The following is a 20,315-nucleotide window of genomic DNA, read 5'->3' on the forward strand; positions in this document are numbered from 1 at the left end:
ACATTCAGTCTTTCTTTCTCTTACTCAGCAATCACACATTTGTCTACAGCATTCCAAATCTGCTCTCCCACACCTTTCCCAGCGTCCCACACCTGCCACACCTGCTCATTCTTCAAAACTGTCCAAAAACTATAATTACACACCTGTCTGTACTATTCAAGATCAATCCTCGCACATTTGTCGTTATCATACAACTTTTCCCAGCATTCCAACCTTCCCACACCTGTTTCCAGCGTACCACACCTGCTTTGCCTTCAAAACTACCTAAGACAACAATTACACACCTGTCTATGCCATCCTTGCACATTTGTCCCCATCACACAACTGTTTCCAGCATTCAAACCTTCCCACACCTGTTTCCAGGGTCCCACACCTGCTCAGCCTTCAAAACTACCTAAAAACATCAATTACACACCTGTCTATGCCATCCTTGCACATTTGTCCCTATCACACAACTGTTCCCTGCATTCCAACCTTCCCACACCTGTTCCCAGCAAGGCCAGTCCAGCAGGTATGGAGCGGCTGGCGGCTGGCGGGCTGACAGAGGATATTACCTCGCCAAACCAAAAGAAGAGTGGGCGGGGGAGACACACGCCAGCAGAGGAGGGGTGAGGGTAGGGGGCTGAAATTTGGTGGGTTTAGCCGCCTGCCCACCACCCTTGATGCCAGTGCTGAGGAGTGCCACGCCCCAGTGCCCCACCGTCGGCTCTCCAGTGCTCCTCTTGCTTCCACGGCCGGAACAGCTCCCACTCCCTCACATCTTGACTCGTGAGGAGTTAATCAGGTTGTCTTGTTCCTCGCCGGCTGACTGACCCTCGACGCCACCACCATGCCTGCCCAATCCACAGGAACCGCGACGGTCTCCGTCACCAAGACCTCCTACAAATCTGGCGCCATGACCCCGGATATTCAGACCTCCACACAGACCATCTATGCCCAAACTTCCGCCCTGGAGGTACGTGTCAAAGGGAATACAGGGAGGGTTGCTTCTCGAGGTGCCTGTTAACTCCAGTACTGGGATGCATTTTTACCTTGAGTTTCGGTGTGATTAGATGATTTTATTGACATTAGGAAGAGTCTATGGAGGGCGGAATATTAATGGTCAGTCTTCACTATTTTAATCCCTCCTTGAGTTTCTGAAGTTGTGTAAGATCACCAGATAGTAAGCACAATGAATATGGAAACGCGTCACGGTACTGAAGGGGTTAAAGGGAAAGATATAGGGAGGTAGGATTGGGAAGGGTTCAGAGATGGTGTAGGAGTGTGGAAAGGATTTTTTTTTTGAGGGGCGGAGTTGGTTTAAGTTGTGGTGTGACTTTACAAAGGATGGACGAAGGATTGGGAAGGGTTCACGAATGCTGTAGGAGTGTCGACAGGATTTTTTGAGATGGTGGGACAGGAATCAGTTAGTTTAAATTGCGGTGTGAGATATTTTTCTTTCTTTCTCTTTTTTTTTTCTTTCTTTCTTCTTTTTGAGGGAAAGGAAGGGGGACAGTTGGTTTCAGATGTGGTGTGATCATTCTTTCTTTCTTTTTCTTTCTTTCCTTTTTCCTGTTTTTTTTTTGGGGGAGGGCAAGGAAGAGGGACAATTGGTTTAAGATGTGTGATAATTCTTTCTCTCTTTTTTTCCTTCTTTTTTCCCCCTTCTCTCTTTTTTTCAAGGGAAGGAAAAAGTGGCGTGGTTGAAGGGGGACATTTGGTGAAGTAAATCGTGGTGTTAGACATTTTCCTTCCTTCTCTTTTTTATTTCCTTCTTTTTTCTCCTCTTTTCTTTTCAAGGGAAGGAAGGAGGGGGAGTGGTTGACGGGGGACAGTTGGTCAATCAAGTCGCAATTTGAGACCTTTTTCCTTCTTCTTTCTTTCTTTCTCCTCTTCTGTTCAAAGGAAGGAAGGAGGTACGTGTTTCAAAGGATGGAGACAGGATTGAGAAGGATTCAGGGATGCTGTAGGAGTCTTGAAAGGACTTTTTTGGGGTACAGGAACAGTTGAAAAAAAGGATTAAGGCTTTTTTTTCTTCCTTCCTTCTTTCTTTTTTTCTTTCTTTTTTTCTATTTTGTTAAATTGTGGTGTAAGGCTTTTTTCTTCCTTTCTTTTTTCATTTTCTTTCCTTTTCTAGTTTGTGGTGAGACTTTTTCTTTCTTCCTTCCTTCTTTCCTTTTTCTTTCCTTTTTCTAGCTTGTGGTGTGACTTTCTTTCTTTCTTTCTTTTTCTTTTCTTTTTCTTTCTCTCTCTTTTCAATGGAAGGATGGAAGCAGGAGGGTTCACGAATGCCTGGATGTGATTTTACTTCTTTCCTTTTCTTTCTTTCTTTCTTTTTATTGATAGGTTTAAGATGTGTTGTGAAATGTTGGGCCTTTTCTCTCTCTCTCTCTCTCTCTCTCTCTCTCTCTCTCTCTCTCTCTCTCTCTCTCTCTCTCTCTCTCTCTCTTATGGCTCACGAATGCAGGAGTGTGGCAATGGTGTGTGTGTGTGTGTGTGTGTGTGTGTGTGTGTGTGTGTGTGTGTGTGTGTGTGTGTGTGTGTGTGTGTGTGTGTGTGTGTGTGTGTGTGTGTGTGTGTGTGTGTGTTAAGGGTGATTTGTTAAGATGTGAAGTGTGTGTGGCATTTTCCTATTTATTTCTTTCTCTTTCTCTCTCTTTCTCATTCTCTTTCTCTTTCCCTCTATCTCTCTCTTACTTTCATTCTGGGCATAACCTGATCAATATCTCTGTTTTTCCTCCTTTTTACTCGTGTTTCCTTTGATCTTCCTCCTGGTTATCTTCTTAGCTTCTTTTTATTCCTCTCGTCCATTTCCTCCTCCTCTTCCTTGCTGGGACATAAAAACACAAACGGATCTTTAAGTCAGTCAACCAATGCACTTCTCTTCCTCCATTTTCTTTTTCTATTCCTCCTCTTCCTCAGAACGTAATATAAGGAAGACAGCAAATCAGAGAGAGAGAGAGAGAGAGAGAGAGAGAGAGAGAGAGAGAGAGAGAGAGAGAGAGAATGGTGTGTCAACCGGTTCTAATCCTGTTGAAATTCTATCTCGTTTTCTTTCAAGCCCAAAGAAATGCAAGGGGGTTCTATGCTAAATTTGACTGACTGGCTGGCTGACTGGCTGGCTGGCTGACTGGCTGCCTTAATGGACTGAAAACTGTGACTGAAAACTGACTAAACTGTTCTGGTCAATCAGGTTTTAACAGTCTAGTGTCTTGACTGAGTGGAAAGTGAAGGAAAAGATGAAAAATGGACTGAAACTCTTTATTTTGTGAGTGAGTGAGTGAGTGAGTGAGTGACTGCTTGGATGATGGACTAACTGACTGAAATGACTGACTGATTAATTGACAAGCTGAAAAAATGACTGATTGACTTTCTAACTGACTGACTGAATGACTGATTGAATTAATGACTGACTGACTAGCTGAAAAAATGACTGACTTGCTGACTGACTGACTGACTGATGTAACTGCCTTGTGTAACTAGTTTTCGAGACGACTGACTGACTGACTGACTGACTGGCTAACTAACTGAATACAATTATGGCTGACTAACTTAAAGCTGCGGTGAGAGAGAGAGAGAGAGAGAGAGAGAGAGAGAGAGAGAGAGAGAGAGAGAGAGAGAGAGAGAGTCCGTATAGCTGGTTGGGATTTGAGAGTTTGGCACGAAAAGAGAGTGATGCGGGGCGCCTTCTAGTTCTTTCCTCTCTCTCTCTCTCTCTTAACAAGTTCTGGGGAAGAGAGAGAGAGAGAGAGAGAGAGAGAGAGAGAGAGAGAGAGAGAGAGAGAGAGAGAGAGAGAGAGAGAGAGAGAGAGAGAGAGAGAGAGAGAGAGAGAGAGAGAGAGAGAGAGAGAGTATAAACATCACCACATTAAACTTACATAGCCACAAAAAATTATATACACATTTTATTTCCCAGAAAGTCAATACACTTAATAAAAACCCTAAAAATTAAGGGAAAAACACGAAAATCAACGCTATTTCTCCTATTCCTATTCGAGTTTCCACAATAATTAATCCTCGTTCCACAAATAATCGTTTTTTTTTTTCACCCCCAGTTCCATAATGAGTGATTTGAAATAAGGCAATAAAACTTAATATTTATGGAGTTTACTGAACATATAGGAGTAATTTACCAGAGTATGCCATAAGTGCGCGTCTTCTTCGCCCTTGCCATAACAGAGAACGGGTAATGAGGTTAGTTATGAAGGGGGACTGAAAGAAAAGGGAGATTTATTACTGTATGAAAGAGAGAGAGAGAGAGAGAGAGAGAGAGAGAGAGAGAGAGAGAGAGAGAGAGAGAGAGAGAAGAATAAAAGAACTGAAATGCAAGGGTGTTTTAATATAATGAAATAAAGAAAAGAGAAGAGAGAGAGAGAAGAGAGAGAGAGAGAGAGAGAGAGAGAGAGAGAGAGAGAGAGAGAGAGAGAGAGAGAGAGAGAGAGAGAGAGAGAGAGAAGAAAAAAAAAATAAATATAAGAGTATACTTCAATAAAAGATAAATAGATAGACAGACAGACAGACAGACAGCCAGATAGATAGATAGATAGACAGACAGACAGACAGAAAGAAAGACAGATAGACATTTATTGACCACAGCTTTAACATCAATTCGGGGGACATGAGGTTAGCGAGAGAGTGCTGGGAGAGGAGGAAGAGTGAGTGAGGCTGCAGGTAAGTGGGTTTGCCGGCCAGAAAGCAGACTGAGGAAGGTAAATATAGAGGCAGTGATGCAAGACAGTGGTGGTTTGCTGATACACTGACAGATGGGTGGATAGATGGAAAGATAAAAATGGAAGGATAAATGGGTTAATGGATGGATAGACAGTTGGAAAGATGGATGAATAGATAAATGGATGAAGGGAAAGTTGGATAGATGGATAGATAGACAGTAGAAAGGCGAGTGAAAAGATAGTACAGATGGATGAATAAATAAACAAATAGATAATTGGAAAGACGAACAAATAGATGAATGGATGGATAGATAGATGGACTGATAGATAGAGAGACTAGAGAAAAGAGAGAGAGAGAGAGATAGGTAGACTGCTAATAGATAAACACATTGGTGATAAACAAACTAATATCATAGAGATTAATAAATTAGTGGAAAATCTGATCAATATACACACAAACTGATGAAAAAAACTAGTGAAGAGGAGAGAAGATAGAACAAAACAGATAAATAGATAGAAGAGATAGGAAACATGTATAAGATGATAAAAGAACCATAGAAAAAGATGAAGAAATAAATGAGATAATGACACATAAGTGAATAGGTAGAAAAATGCATAGATAGGAAGCTGAACAGACACGCAGACAGACAGACAGATAAGACAGAGAATGGAGACAGACAGAAATTGAAAAGATAAGAGATAATGGCGAATATAATGAGAGATAGATAAGTTAATAAGTAGAAAAATAAATAGATAGGAAGCTGAACAGACACACAGACACACAGACAGACAGATAAGGACGGAGAACAAAGACAGATAAACGTAAACAGACAAACAGACAGATAAGGTGGACAAACTTGAATAGAAACACAGACACAAAGAAATACATAAGGACGGTGAACACAGACAGACAGGCACACAGACACACAGACACACAGACACGGACGGAAGGTGGATAGACACACAGACACACAGACACACAGACACAGACAGACATAGATGAACAGGAAAGGAATGGCACACCTGGCTGTGACAAGGTAAACACACAACACACCAACACACACCTGTCTCCAATGACGCAGCGATATAAAAAGAAACACAAGGGCGGGAAATGAACAAAAAAAACAGACACTAGAGAGAAAAAAACGGTGAAAAAAGCAACGTAAGCGCTATTTTTATGACGGACTGACAAAAAATAGCGAAAAAAATACGTGAAAAAAGCGAAGTATGGGCCATTTAACTCTTTTTTTTCTCAGTTCTATCTTTAAACCTTTTTATTTTTCATTTATTTCTCTATAAGGATGAATTAATAAGGTTTAAATGGCATTATGGGAAAAAAGTGCAGAATTAATGAGAGAGAGAGAGAGAGAGAGAGAGAGAGAGAGAGAGAGAGAGAGAGAGAGAGAGAGAGAATGGGTCATGAGAAAAAGGGGAAGAGAGCAAGAGGTACGGAAGAAGACCTCCATACCTCTCTCTCTCTCTCTCTCTGACTCATCTCTCCTTTCCTCTCTCACCACCGAGAGAGAGAGAGAGAGAGAGAGAGAGAGAGAGAGAGAGAGAGAGAGAGAGAGAGAGAGAGAGAGAGAGAGAGAGAGAGAGAGAGAGAGAGAGAGAGAGAGAGAGAGAGAGGAGGAGTATTTGTGTCTGGTGGCGGAGGAGGGGAGAGAGGAAGAGAGAGAGGGAGAGAGAGGAGAGAGGGAGGGAAAAGAAATGGAGGAATGTAAAGAAACAGGCAAATATGGAGGAAGAAAGGAAGAATAGGAAGTGGAGAGAAAGTGGAGGTAATGGAGGAAAGGAAGGAGAGAAGAGAGAATGACGAGGAGAGAAATAAGAAAGGCATTTACGAATAGGGAGGAGAGAGAGAGAGAGAGAGAGAGAGAGAGAGAGAGAGAGAGAGAGAGAGAGAGAGAGTATACGAAAATACCTAAAAAAAACGACCGGGGAAACAAATGATCACCAAAACAAAAAAAACAAAGAAAGTATCAAAGAAAACGCAACCAGACGCATCACATTTAAAGGGAGACTAAAGCAAACACGAATAACAGCAAGCAAACCAAAAAAACACAACGACAGGGACCTTTAAACCTTACAAAAACAACAAACACATCCTGGAAAACACACCAAACACATCAAAACACACCAGAAACACACGAAAGGCGAGGAAAAAAATGGAGATGGAGACCTGCAAATGACAAGCGAGTGATCAGCATAACGTTTTCTATCACGCCTCGGGTCAACTCGGCAAGACTCGAGTGTGTTCGTGGCTGCTATAAATGGTACGAGATGCGGTGCCTACTTTGGTAACCTGAGAGTGGCATTAGGGACCCCTGGCGACCTCTATCGTGGGAATGCTTACGAGGGACACCTGTCTGGCTAACGGGAGGGGGAGCGGCGAGCCCCTTCTGGAGTGCTGGGCGAGCGGTGGTGACAGACGGTGCGTGCGTGTGTGCTCGCCCTAACCCCCCCTTCGGCTACATCCTCCCCACAAGCTCCTGACGAAGTAACAATGGCCTCGAAGTCTGTAGTGGGGATGTCCTCAAGCGCTAAGATGTCCAAAATGGCTGCTACTTCCTCCTCCTCCTCCCATGTGGTTGCCTCCTCCTCCAAGGTGTCCAAGGGCGTGTCCTCAACCACCAAAACCAAGACCTACACGTACAGGACTGGTGGAGGCAAGACAGAGGAATCCACCACTATTGAGCGTTCCAGCATAACCAGACTGGAGGTGGGTGCAGGGAAGTGGACGGCTGGAGTGGATGGGAGTGGAGGGCTGGAGGGGAAGGAAGTGGAGGGAAGTAGAGGGCTGGAGTGGACAGCTGAAGTGGAGGGCTGGAGTGGATGACTGGAGTGGAGAGGAGTGGAGTGCTGGAGTCAAAGGAGTGGGTGGAAAGAAGTGGATTGGAGCAGCTGGAGTGGATGGAATAGGTGGAATAGATCATGTGTGGGTGGAATAGTGGATGGGAGTGGATAGGAGTAGGTGGAGTGGGTGGAGGTCATGTATGGGTGGAATAAAAGATGAAGTGGATGTATTGGATGAGGAAGGGTGTAAAATGGGTAAGGTTAGGTGGAGGACTGGAGTACATGAGGGTGGGTGGGTGGAGTGGATGTGTGTGGGTGGAATAAGGAAGGGTCTAGTACTGTGTGTGTGTGTGTGTGTGTGTGTGTGTGTGTGTGTGTGTGTGTGTGTGTGTGTGTGTGTGTGTGTGTGTGTGCCGATTGGGTGTAGTCGTGGGTGTGGTTCTTCTTCTTCCTCCTCCTCTCCTTCTTCTCCTCCTTCTTCTTCTTCTTCTTCTTCTCCTCTTCCTTCTAGTAAAGTCTTGTAAAAGTAAAAGTCTCTGTACCTTTTTTTCGTTTTCATTTCCTTCCTCTTCTTCTTCTTTTTCTTCTTCTATTATTCTTCTTTCTTCTTATCTTCTTCCTCCTCCTCCTCCTCCTCTTTCCATGTAAAATTCGTTTCTTACATTTCTCATCTTCTTTCTATTTATAAAACCTCATTCTTCTCTTCTTCCATCTGTGTATATAAAATCCTCTTCTTCTTCTCCTCCTCCTCCTCCTCCTCCTCCTCCACCAACTCCATCACCACCGTAAATTTCCACGAACTTGAGAGAGAGAGAGAGAGAGAGAGAGAGAGAGAGAGAGAGAGAGAGAGAGAGAGAGAGAGAGAGAGAGAGAGAGAGAGAGAGAGAGAGAGAGAGAGAGAAAACAGGAAGAGAGGAAGAGGAGAAATAAAGAAGAGGTAGGGTGAAGAAGGGAGAGAACATGAGGGAGAAAGAAGAAGGGAGATAACAGAGGAGGAGGAGGAGGAGGAGGAGGAGGAGGAGGAGGAGGAGGAGGAGGAGGAGGAGGAGGAGGAGGAGGAGGAGGAGGAGGAGGAGGAGGAGGAGGAGGAGGAGGAGGAGGTTTGGGTGATAAGGAGTAGAGGAGGAAGGAAAATATATACACTAAGATAAAAGGAAGGAACTGACTTGAATTTGAAGCTCTCGCGCCAAAACCTTGAGTTGTTTTCGTGTATCTGATTGGTGGACGCAGCGCAGAGTGGGCGTGGCTTCTCCGTCAAGTTAGAATGAACGTGTATTTACTGCTTCAAAATGCTTGGATATCAAAATTTTACTGTATCACTGTATCAGAGGCCAAGCTTGAAATGTTTACTCACTTATTCAGAAAAATAAACCACAATACATAACGATGATACAAGAAATAGAGCAGCAAACTCCTTCAGTACTAGGACACATTTTTTTACCTTGAGTTTTGGGTACAATGACACGATTTTATTAACATTAAGAAGGGTCTCTGGTGGTCAAAAGATTAATGGCCGCTGTCTTCACTATTTTAATCCTAACACAATAGTAAGAAGAATGAATATGGAAAGGTGTCATGGCACTGAAGGGGTTAACTTTTGTCTCTTCATATATATAAAAAAAAAAAGAATATTTGATGCAATTTTTGGTGTGACATAAGGTAAAGTAAGTCATTTTGGAAGTGAAAGCGGCGTGCGGCAGGGTAGAGTGTTGGAACCCGTGCTGTTTGCTGGCTAGTGAGGAGAAACCCAAAGGAACACAAACGAAGGGCAGAGAGCAGCAGACCCATTGACCCTCACTCTATATAATGATCCTAATATGAAGAGCAGTGCATAAGAGAGTACAGAAATGAGTGTTGGGTTAGAGAGGAGAAACACAAAGGAACACAAACGAAGGGCAGAAAGCAGCAGACCTATTGACCCTCACTCTATATAATGATCCTAATATGAAGAGCAATGCATAGATGGGTACAGGAGTGAGTGTTGGTTAGAAATGAGAAACACAAAGGAACACAAACGAAGGGAAAACAGCAGCAGATCTGTAGACCCTTAAACCAGACTAAAGTAAGAGACATACGAAAGAAAACGAGAATAGATGATAAGAAATGAAATAAGAAGAAAATAAGGAACAGGAAAAACAAACAGCAGCAGACCTGTAGACCTTTAAGCCAAATTAAACCAAGAAACATAAGAAGGAAAACGAGAATATATAAAAGAAATGGAATAAAAAGACAATAAGGGACGGAAAAGATAATGAAAATAACGTAAGAAGCAATAGTACTTTACTCTCTTCAACCCTTCAGTACCATGACACGTTTCTATATTCCTTGTGCTTACTATTTGATGACTTTATACAGCTTCAGAAACTCATGTGGGGGATTGAAATAGTTAAGACTAGCCATTAATCTTCTGACCTCCATAGATCCTTCCTAATATCAATAAAATGGTCTCATCGTACCCAAAACTCAAAGTAAAAATGCGTCCCAGTATTGAAGGGGTTAAGGCGGGTTCACACGTACCAATTTGCGACTGGAAATGCTAACCGCTAGAAGTATCAAGAGACCCCTGCAAGCCTGAGCACGTTCACACATAGTATTTCCATCCGCTAGGCACCAAAATCTAGTCGATAACTCTAGCGGCAAGTATTTCCAGCCGTTAGACACGTGTGAACCCTCCTTTACTAATCTCTTTCCTTATCACTCCTGCTTGTGCTTGCTCGGCCTTAGTGTTCCCTTGTGACTCCTGCAAGCTGAGTGACGGATGCATAAACCGTCGGACTTAACACTTAAGGGCACGAGGCAAACGGGAAGTGACCTACATGTTGGGGAGGGAGAAGGGCTGGCTGTGTGTGTGTGTGTGTGTGTGTGTGTGTGTGTGTGTGTGTGTGTGTGTGTGTGTGTGTGTGTGTGTGTGTGTGTGTGTGTGTGTGTGTGTGTGTGTGTGTGTGTGTGTGGGGCGAGGGTTAATTAAGTGTTCATCTATGCTGTCCTCCCCCCGACATTCTCTCTCTCTCTCTCTCTCTCTCTTCTGAAGGGATGATGCAAAGGGGAGCGTTTAAAAAAAGACACTGATGCATTCTCTCTCTCTCTCTCTCTCTCTCTCTCTCTGATACAAAAAGTAGGGTAACATATTCAAAAGGACAATATTTAAGAAGATAATGTTACATACACTCTCTCTCTCTCTCTCTCTCTCTCTCTGATACAAAAGGCACGGCAATATGTTTATAAGGGACATGGAGAGGCCTTGAGTGGCCCTCTATTTATAAGTGCCACACAGGGCCACACTCGCTAGCTTCAGGTGGCACCGTGTTGTTCTTGTATAATTATCCCTTCCCTTCCACGCCTGGCCAAGACAAAAAGGGGAGAAAAATTGACGGGGGTGGAATAGTTGAGATTCTTTGGTGTCTCTTTCACTCTTGTTCACTGTGGGCTGGTTGTGCTTTCTGGGTATTACTTGTAGCATAGTACGTCTCCTCTATACTAGCTGCTGGGTCTCGGTCTGAAGGAGTGAGCAATTGGGTTGGCATTCAAGCATAGTGTAGCTTATTGGTGGCATAATTAACCTCTTCAATACTGGGACACATTTCCACCTTGAGATTTGTGTACGATTAGACTATTCTGTTAACATTAGCAAGTGTCTATGGAGGACAGAAGATTAATGGCCACAGTCTAGTCTCATAGCATAGTGTAGCTTACTGATCATATAGTTAACCTCTTCAGTACTGAGACACATTTTTACCTTGAGATCTGTGTACGATTAGACGATTTCATTGACATTAAGAACGGTCTATGGAGGACAGAAGATTAATGGCCACAGTCTTCACTATCTAAATTCCCATCATAAGTTTCTGAAGCTGTGTAAAATCGCCAAACAGTAACCACAATGAATATGGAAACGCGTGTAGGTCAGCAGATTAATGGCCACAGTCTTCAATATTTTAATCCCCCACATGTGTTTCTGAAGCTGTATAAAACCACAAAACAGTAAGCAGAATGAATAAGGAAAGGCGTTATGCTACTGAAGAGGTTAAAGTTACGTGCATAATACTTTCCTGTTGATGAATACAATTAACACAAGGACAGACTAATGTTTTTCCAAAGATATGACAACACAGCATTTCCGTCCCAAACCAAGACACAGCGGCCAGTTTAAAATGGACTGTGTGTGTTTTAATAAGGTGATTTAATTGACTATTCTTTAGGGATGTTTGGCTTGTACTTGTTGTTGAAACGGTGTTGGTTTGGTGTTCTGGTTAAATTTTGTTGCTATTGGTGACTTAACTTGTATATTTTTTAGTATTGTTTGTGTTACGTCTGTTTTGGGTATGTTAGGAGTGTGTGGGGGTGTTTGGAGTGTCTTGGTGTGTTTTATGTGTGTTTCGGTGTGTTTTGGATGTGTTTGGGATATCTTGGTGTGTCTTGGTGTGTTTGGGTGTACTTTGGGTGTGTTTTAGATGTGTTGGGTGTGTCATAGCGTCTCTTAGGTGTGATAAAGGGTGTTTTGGGATGTTTTGGTGTGTGTTAGATGTGTTTTGGTGTATGTTGGGTGTTTTTGGGGTGTCCTGGTGTCTTGGGTGTGCTTTAGGGTGTCTTAGTTGTGTTAGGTGTGTTTTGGGGTGTCTTGGTGTCTTGGGTGTGTTTTGGGGTGTCTTGATATGTTTGGTGTCCTTTATGGTGTCTTGGTATTATAATAGTTTTGTGTATTAATTCAGATGTTTGTTAATATTAGTGGGTATCGACTTCTATATAAAGCGTTTGCGTTTTCATTAGGTTGTCTGTTACTGATGCTGTTCGTTCATCATCCCTGGTTGGCTGAGTGATGGAAGATTTTATGATTGAATGAAGTAAACGTGTCAGTTGTTCCATAGTTTCGTTGGATAGCCAGAGTGGTTTGATAAAGATGATTCAGCCCCATAGTTCGCAGTTAACTCCTTCTGTACTGGGACGCTTTTTTATCCATGAGTTTTGAGTACTATGAGTCAATTTTGTTTATATTAGGAAGGGTCTATGGAGGTCAGAAGATTAATGGCCGAAGTCTTCACCATTTCAATACCCACATAAGTTTCAGAAGCTGTATAAAATCGGAATATAGTAAGCAGAACAGGACAGATAATGATTAGCAGTGATAGTGACTAGATAAGGATGATTCAGCTCAATAGTTCGTAGTTAAAGAAATACGATGGAAAAATAATGATTAGAATGATGGTGACTAGATGAAGATGGGTATTTCAGGTCCATAATTCGTCAGATGTTAAGGAAGAACATAAGACAGATAATGATAAGAAGTGATAATGATTAGATAAAGATAATCCAGGTCCTTAGTTCGTCATTAAGGAAATATGATGATCAGATTATGATTAAAATGATAGAGATTAGATAAAGATAATTCCACTCCATACTTTGTTAGCTAAGAAGGAAGGACATGAGACAGATAATGATCAGAAGTGATACTGATTAGATAAAAAGGATTCCACTCCATACTTTATTAGCTATGAACCCTTTCAATACTGGGACAAATTTTTACCATGAGATTTGTGTACGATTAGACCATTTTATTGACATTAGAAAGGGTTTATGGAGGTTAGAAGATTAATGGCCAGAGTCTTCACTATTTCAAGCCCCGATACAAGTTTCTGAAGGTGTATAAAATCACCAAATAGTAAGCAGAATGAATATGGAAACGCGTCATGGTACTGAAGGGATTAGAGAAGGACATGACAGAGATAATAATAAGAAGTGACAGTGATTAGATAAAGATTATTCAGCCCAATAGGTCATTAATTGTGAAGGGATTAGGAGAGATAATGATTAGATTGTGAGCTACAGGAAACTCAGCAGCTGTTACGTAAAATCATTGGGCGGTTAATGAGTATATACTATCGGGATATATCAGAGTTATAAGTTTTCGCATTCAAAATATATAAAACAAGGTGAAAAATGAGCTTTCCACAAATGTCTAGAAAACGCAGGAATTTAATCTCTTCAGTACCAGGACGCGTTTCCTTATTAATTTTGGTTACGATTTGGCGATTTTATACAGTTTGAGACACACATGTTGAGATTAGAATTGTAAAGACTTTAGCCATTACTCTCCTGACCTCCAAAGACCCTTCCTAACGCAAATAAAATCCTCTAATCATGCACGAAACTCAAGGCAAAAATGCGTCTCAATACTGAAGTGGTTAATCATATACTAGTACATACCTTGCATCAGTTTGTGCTTCCCTACCACTCACTCTGTATATTTGTCGAGATATACACAACAGGAATTTACCTTTAGTAATATGATACAAAAATGGCAGTAGAAGTGAGGTTAATTTACTAAACTTCTTAAGACAAAAATAAAACAAAACGAAGAAATAAAAAAAAAAATGTACAAAAAAACAGAGAATTATGTGAATCTTTCCAAAACAATACAAAAAAACAAAGAAATGCTAAAAAATGTACAAGAAAAAAAGAAAAGTACAAAATCTCTTAAATTTAAACCAAAATAAAAAATTGTAAAAGAAAAGAAAGAAAATGATTTAAATCTTCACAAATCGAAAAAGAAGAAAAAGGAGAGGAAAAAAATGGAAGGAAGGAATGAAGGGAGAAAAGAGAAAGAAAGTTTGAGAAAGAAAATGAAAGAAAAATGGAAGAAAGAAAGAAAAACTGGAAAATAAACCAAAATAAATTCAATTTCCCCAATTTCAATACAAGCGCCTCATCTCTTTACATCCTTCTGTTACAAAGTTAGGGAAAACGATCCTAACCTAACCTAACCTAACCTAACCCAACCCAATCTAACCTAACCAAACCAAATACTAGAATGACAAGGTTAGGAAAGGCTGTACATGATTTCCCTAACCTAACCTAACCTATCTTAACCCAACCCAACCCAACCTAACCTAACCTAATTTAACCACACCCTCAAGTCACAAAGTTAGCGAAAGACTGCACATTATTCCCCCATAACCTAACTCAACCTAACCCTTCCTAACTTAACTTCCACCTACCTTAACTCCCCCCAACCCAAGCAAGCCACATCCCAGAGTCACAGGGTTAGGAGATGCAGGCTGGACATTTCCCTATTTCGGACACTGGGACATATAAAGCCACACGTTAGATTCTGACAGCAGCCTCACTGACTCACACCAACTTAGAGACCTTGAAACCCATCCGCCTATTAATACTCCCTTGCGTGTGAGTGTGTGGGGAATATTTCTGAGTAGACGTGGGTGAAGAGGAGGAGGAGGAGGAGGAGGAGGAAAGGGAGGAAGGGAAAATCTTATGAGGGGGAACGAAAATGAGGAAATAGTTAAAGAAAATGTCTTATAACTTCTTTGATGAGAGAGAGAGAGAGAGAGAGAGAGAGAGAGAGAGAGAGAGAGAGAGAGAGAGAGAGAGAGAGAGAGAGAGAGAGAGAGAGAGAGAGAGAGAGAGAGAGAGAGAGAGAGAGAGAGAGAGAGAGAGAGAGAGAGAGAGAGAGAGAGAAATTTTAGTAGTGATGTTGGTAATAATAATGGGGTGATGAGGTGAGAGGAAGGAAGGAATGAGAGAGAGAGAGAGAGAGAGAGAGAGAGAGAGAGAGAGAGAGAGAGAGAGAGAGAGAGAGAGAGAGAGAGAGAGAGAGAGAGAGAGAGAGAGAGAGAGAGAGAGAGAGAGAGAGAGAGAGAGAGAGAGAGAGAGAGAGAGAGAGAGAGAGAGAGAGAGAGAGGATAACTGGAGGATAGAAGAAATGGAGGAATAGAGATAGAAGAAATAAAAAGAAAGATAGAAATAAATAGGAAATGAGACAAAATAAAGAAGAATGGAGAGAAAAAAGTTAATAAAAGAGAGAAAAATGAAAAAAAAGAATAAAAAAATAGATGAAGTGGATAGGAAGAGAATAAATGAACGAAAGAAAGAAAAAAACTGGATAAAAGATAAGAAACAAAGGAAAGTGGATAAGAGTGGATAACAAATAAATGGATAAATTAAATACAGACTAACAGAAGTGGATGAAATAAATAGAGAAATGAAGATAGAGAAATGAAGGAGTGAAATAAGGAAGAGGTGGAAGGGAGAGTGGAAGAGTGAGAGAGAGAAAAGGAAAAAGGATAGTGAAGGAGGTAGAAGATGAGGTAGAAGAGAAAAAGAAGAAGGGAAGGTGTGGAAGACAGAATAAGAAGAAGAAAGAGGTAAAAAGGAGAGTGAAAGAAGAGGTGGAAGAGAAAGATGGAAGGAAGAGCAAGAAGAGAGAAAAAATAGAAGGGAGAAAGAGATAGGTGGAAGAAAGAGGTAGAAGAGAAAGATGGAAGGAAGAAAAGGAAGAGAGAAAAATAGAAGGGCGAAAGAGAGAGGTATGAGAAAGATGGAAGGAAGAGGAGAAAGAGAGAAAAAAAGAATTGAGAAAGAAAGAGAGGTGGAAGAAAGAGGTGGAAGCGTGGAAGAAAAAATTAAAGGAAGATGTGGAAGAAAGATAGAAGGAAGAGGTGAAAGGGAGAGGTGGAAGGAAGGAAGATGGAAGAGGGAGAGGTGGAAGGGAGAGGTGGAAGAGTGGAAGAAGTGGAATGGATGTCTCATTCTGCGCCTAAATTTGCCTGATGACGTCATTCCACAGCCACATCTTGACTAGGGGGTGCCGGCTCTCTCTCTCTCTCTCTCTCTCTCTCTCTCTCTCTCTCTCTTATTCGGTTTTTTATTATTTCTTTCATTATTCGTATTGCCTTGTGCTTTCTCTCTCTCTCTCTCTCTCTCTCTCTCTCTCTCTCTCTCTCTCTCTCTCTCTCTCATATTAAATACATCATTCAAATTTTAAGCAAGTGAACAATCTTTACTCTCTCTCTCTCTCTCTCTCTCTCTCTCTCTCTCTCTCTCTCTCTCTCTCTCTCTCTCTCTCTCTCTCTCTCTCTTAAAAGTGTCCCAGTTTAAAAGATCACATTTCCTGAGAGAGAGAGAGAGAGAGAGAGAGAGAGAGAGAGAGAGAGAGAGAGAGAGAGAGAGAGAGAGAGAGAGAGAGAGAGTCTATAAAGGTGACAATTGGCATGGGTAAGAGGAAGAGTTTGGCACTGTTCTCCAGCCAAAAAAAGAAGAGGAACCAGAAGACATTGTGAAGGACGAGGAGGGAGAGAGAGAGAGAGAGAGAGAGAGAGAGAGAGAGAGAGAGAGAGAGAGAGAGAGAGAGAGAGAGAGAGAGAGAGAATGAACGCTAATGAGAAAGAGAAAAATAACAAAAAGGAGAAGAAGAAGAAAAGGAAAGAAAGAAGATAAGAATAATGATAAATGCAAAACCATCATCACCACCATCACCACCACCACCACCACCACCACCAACAACAACAAAAACAACAACAACAACAACAACTAAATATGCACTAACCCTAACCTAACCTAACCTAACCTAACCTAATTTGACCTAACCTAACCTAACCTAACCCAATTTGACCTAACCTAACCTAACCTAACCTAATTTGACCTGACCTGACCTAACCTAACAGGGAAGGAAAACTCTTTAGAAATGCAACAGTAGAGTAAAAATATCAATTAAATTCTAAAATGAAGTAGAAATCCATACAAGACAATTTTCCTTCTTTTTTTTCCTTATTTTTCTTTCTTTTCCTCTTTTAAACTTTTCTGGGTTCTTGTCCTCGTAACCCGGCAAAAATTTCTTAGTGGGAGATGAAGGGAGGGAGAGGGAGAGGGGAGAGAGTGAGAGGAGCAATGGTACAGCTGCTGCCTTAGTTTATCTTGGGCTGTGACTGCTTCTCTCTCTCTCTCTCTCTCTCTCTCTCTCTCTCTCTCTCTCTCTAGTTTAGTTTTAAATGATCTCTCTCTAGTGTTTAAATGTCACTCGCTCACACCACACTCAAATACACCCAAATATACTCAAAACACACATTAACACATTCAAGATACTCAAAACACACCCAAATTCTCTTAAAACTCACTCAATTACACTCAAAACACACACAAACACATTCAAGACACTCAAAACAGACCCAAACTTGCTCAAACATTCAAAGCACACCCAAATACACATGCAAAACACTCAAAACACACCTAAACACACCCACAACACTACCAAAACAATCAAAACACACTCAAACACTCAAAGCACCTCCAAAACATACCCTAACACACCCAAACTCACTAAAAACACACCCAAATATTCAAAACACACCTCACACACCCTAACACACCCAAACTCGTTAAAAACACACCCACACACTCAAACACACCCCAAACACACCCTAACACATCCAAACACTCAAAACATACCCCAAACACATCCTAACACACCCAAACTCGCTAAAAACACACCCAAAACACACTCTAACACACCCAAACTCGTTAAAAACACACCCAAACACTCCAAACACACCCTAACACACCCAAACTCGCTAAAAACACACCCACACTCAATACACACCCAAAACACACCCTAACACACCCAAACACTCAAAACACACCCAAAACACACCAAAGCACAAGAAATACACACACACACACACACACACACACACACACACACACACACACACACACACACACACACTAAAAATTTTCCTTCTCTTCTGCTTCAATTTTGCTAAGATAGTTTTCTGTGTGGGATTCTCAGCATTTGGCTCCAAAGGCTGACTCTTTTTTCCACCTCCCCCAACCCTCCAGCCCCCAGCACAGCCTCTCTCCCATGTCCTCCCACCCTAACGTCTCCCACCACCCCCTGCCTGCCTTCTCCTCCTCCTCTTCTTCTTCTTCTTCTTCTTCTTCTTCCTTTCGGCTCAGTTATGTGTTGGCACGGAGAAGTGTGGGCATATTTGGGCACACACACTTGCCACCCTCCATGTCATATTGATCTCTCTCTCTCTCTCTCTCTCTCTCTCTCTCTCTCTCTCTCTCTCTCTCTCTCTCTCTCTCGGTTCCTTTCAAAAAGTGATATTTTTTGTTATTTCTTTGCTTTTTTTTCTCTCTCTTGTTGATTTGTCACTCTTATCAAGAACACTCATATTATTGCTATCTCTCTCTCTCTCTCTCTCTCTCTCTCTCTCTCTCTCTCTCTCTCTCTCTCTCTCATCAAGTCAACTGGTCTCTTAGTATGCGACATAATGACGTTGATGTTTATAACTCCTTCAGTACTAGGACGCATTTCTACCTTGAGTTTTTGGTGTGATTAGACCATTTTATTGACATTAGGAAGGATCTATGGAGGTCAGAAAACTAATGGCCACTGTCTTCACTATTTCAATCCCCCACATGAATTTTTGAAGCTGTGTAAAGTCATCAAATAGTAAGCAGAATGAATATGGGAACACGTTATGGTACTGAAGGGTCTAATGGCGCTATAAGGTTATTAGTGGTGGGTTAAGTGAATAAATGGATGCAGTTTCAAATGAGCAACTTGTAATTTTATGAGAAACTAACAGGAAAATTTATATCTCTTCGGGCTACAGTGGTACAGTGGAACTATGCGTGCTTTGGGGTCCGAGGGGTCTCCAAGCGCACGGGTTCGAATCCTGTCCACGGTCCGAGTGTAGGTTGGGCTTCCTCACTCGGGGCAACGGTTTCCTAGCGGGTGGGCTTTCAGATAGGATGTACCACAAAAAGTATCCCCTTTAGCCTAGAAATTCCCGTGAAAAGCCCACATGGTAGAAATAAATGAATAAAAACTAAACACAATTTTATGACATCAACTGTTAATGACTTTCACTATCGCAATTGTTAATAAGGATAACGATAAGTGAATAAATGAATAAATAGATAGATAGAATGATAAGAAATGCAATACAGCGAAGACAAACATAATGAACAACAAAGGAAAGACAAACACAAGTGGAGAAAAAGTAATGATTTCGTGGGTTCCTTTTTTCCTTCCTTCTTTTCTATCACGGGAAAAAGAAAAGAAAGAGAAAAAAAAAAAAACAATCTTACCTTTCGTTTTAGTTTCCTTCCTCTTTTCCTATCACTGCGAGAGACAAAGAAGAAAAAAAGGAAGAAAAGAAAGGAAAAGAAAAGAAAAAGGAAGAAATGAATATATCAAATAATCAAGCTTGCTTTTTCTATGGCGAGAGAGAGAGAGAGAGAGAGAGAGAGAGAGAGAGAGAGAGAGAGAGAGAGAGAGAGAGAGAGAGAGAGAGAAAATAAAACACAGCCGGTTGACACGGAAACACAAAAACACGATTAGTCTGCTTGCGTGTCCTAAATAACTGAATGGACACTCACTACAATAGGTCAACACTCCCGGGTACTCACTGAAAAGGATCCAATTCTTCTTAAAGACGATCCGATCCCATCCTGCTTAGAATCCAATCCTGTTTAACTTAAACTGTAAAAGAAGAAAAACAAAAGATATAGAGGAGTATAGATTGTTGTTATGTTTGTTATACTGTTCAGAAGTGTGTGTGTGTGTGTGTGTGTGTGTGTGTGTGTGTGTGTGTGTGTGTGTGTGTGTGTGTGTGTGTGTGTGTGTGTGTGTGGGTGGGTGGGTGTAAGAGGAAAAGAGGAGGAAAAAGAAGAGGAGAAAAAAAAAGAACAGGAATTTGATTGGATAATGAGAAAAGCATGCACTTTCTCTCTCTCTCTCTCTCTCTCTCTCTCTCTCTCTCTCTCTCAATGGTCTTTTTATGAGGCTTTGTACCATGAGAATGAAACACACACACACACACACACACACACACACACACACACACACACACACACTGTTTACCTTTCTGTCTGTCAGTGTTTCTACTACTTGTCAATCTCTGTGTGTGTGTGTGTGTGTGTGTGTGTGTGTGTGTGTGTGTGTGTGTGTGTGTGTGTGTGTGTGTGTGTGTGTGTGTGTGTGTGTGTGTAGAGGCGTTTCTTTAGTACAAAACTTGCATTATGATGGAAAAAGATGAAAAATAGTGATATCAGTGACCTTGAGAGAGAGAG

At 41.5% G+C, this 20,315-nt stretch overlaps 1 protein-coding gene across 2 annotated transcripts in view; it reads left to right on the forward strand.

Moving 5' to 3' along the window:
* Positions 1-655: 655 nt before the first annotated feature.
* Positions 656-20,315, forward strand: part of LOC123510952 (paramyosin, long form-like) — a 56,319-nt gene continuing 36,659 nt past the window's right edge. The window contains exon 1 of one of the 2 annotated variants that reach the window (XM_045266484.1): positions 656-955. In XM_045266484.1, the coding sequence (XP_045122419.1) occupies positions 830-955 (126 nt within the window). In that variant the 5' untranslated portion in view covers positions 656-829. Of the gene's footprint in view, positions 956-7,138; positions 7,372-20,315 lie in introns of those variants that run through there. The other variant, XM_045266482.1, reaches the window with a different exon arrangement.

This window comes from Portunus trituberculatus, chromosome 30 (genome assembly GCF_017591435.1).
Source record: "Portunus trituberculatus isolate SZX2019 chromosome 30, ASM1759143v1, whole genome shotgun sequence".
Taxonomy (NCBI): Eukaryota; Metazoa; Arthropoda; class Malacostraca; order Decapoda; family Portunidae; genus Portunus; species Portunus trituberculatus.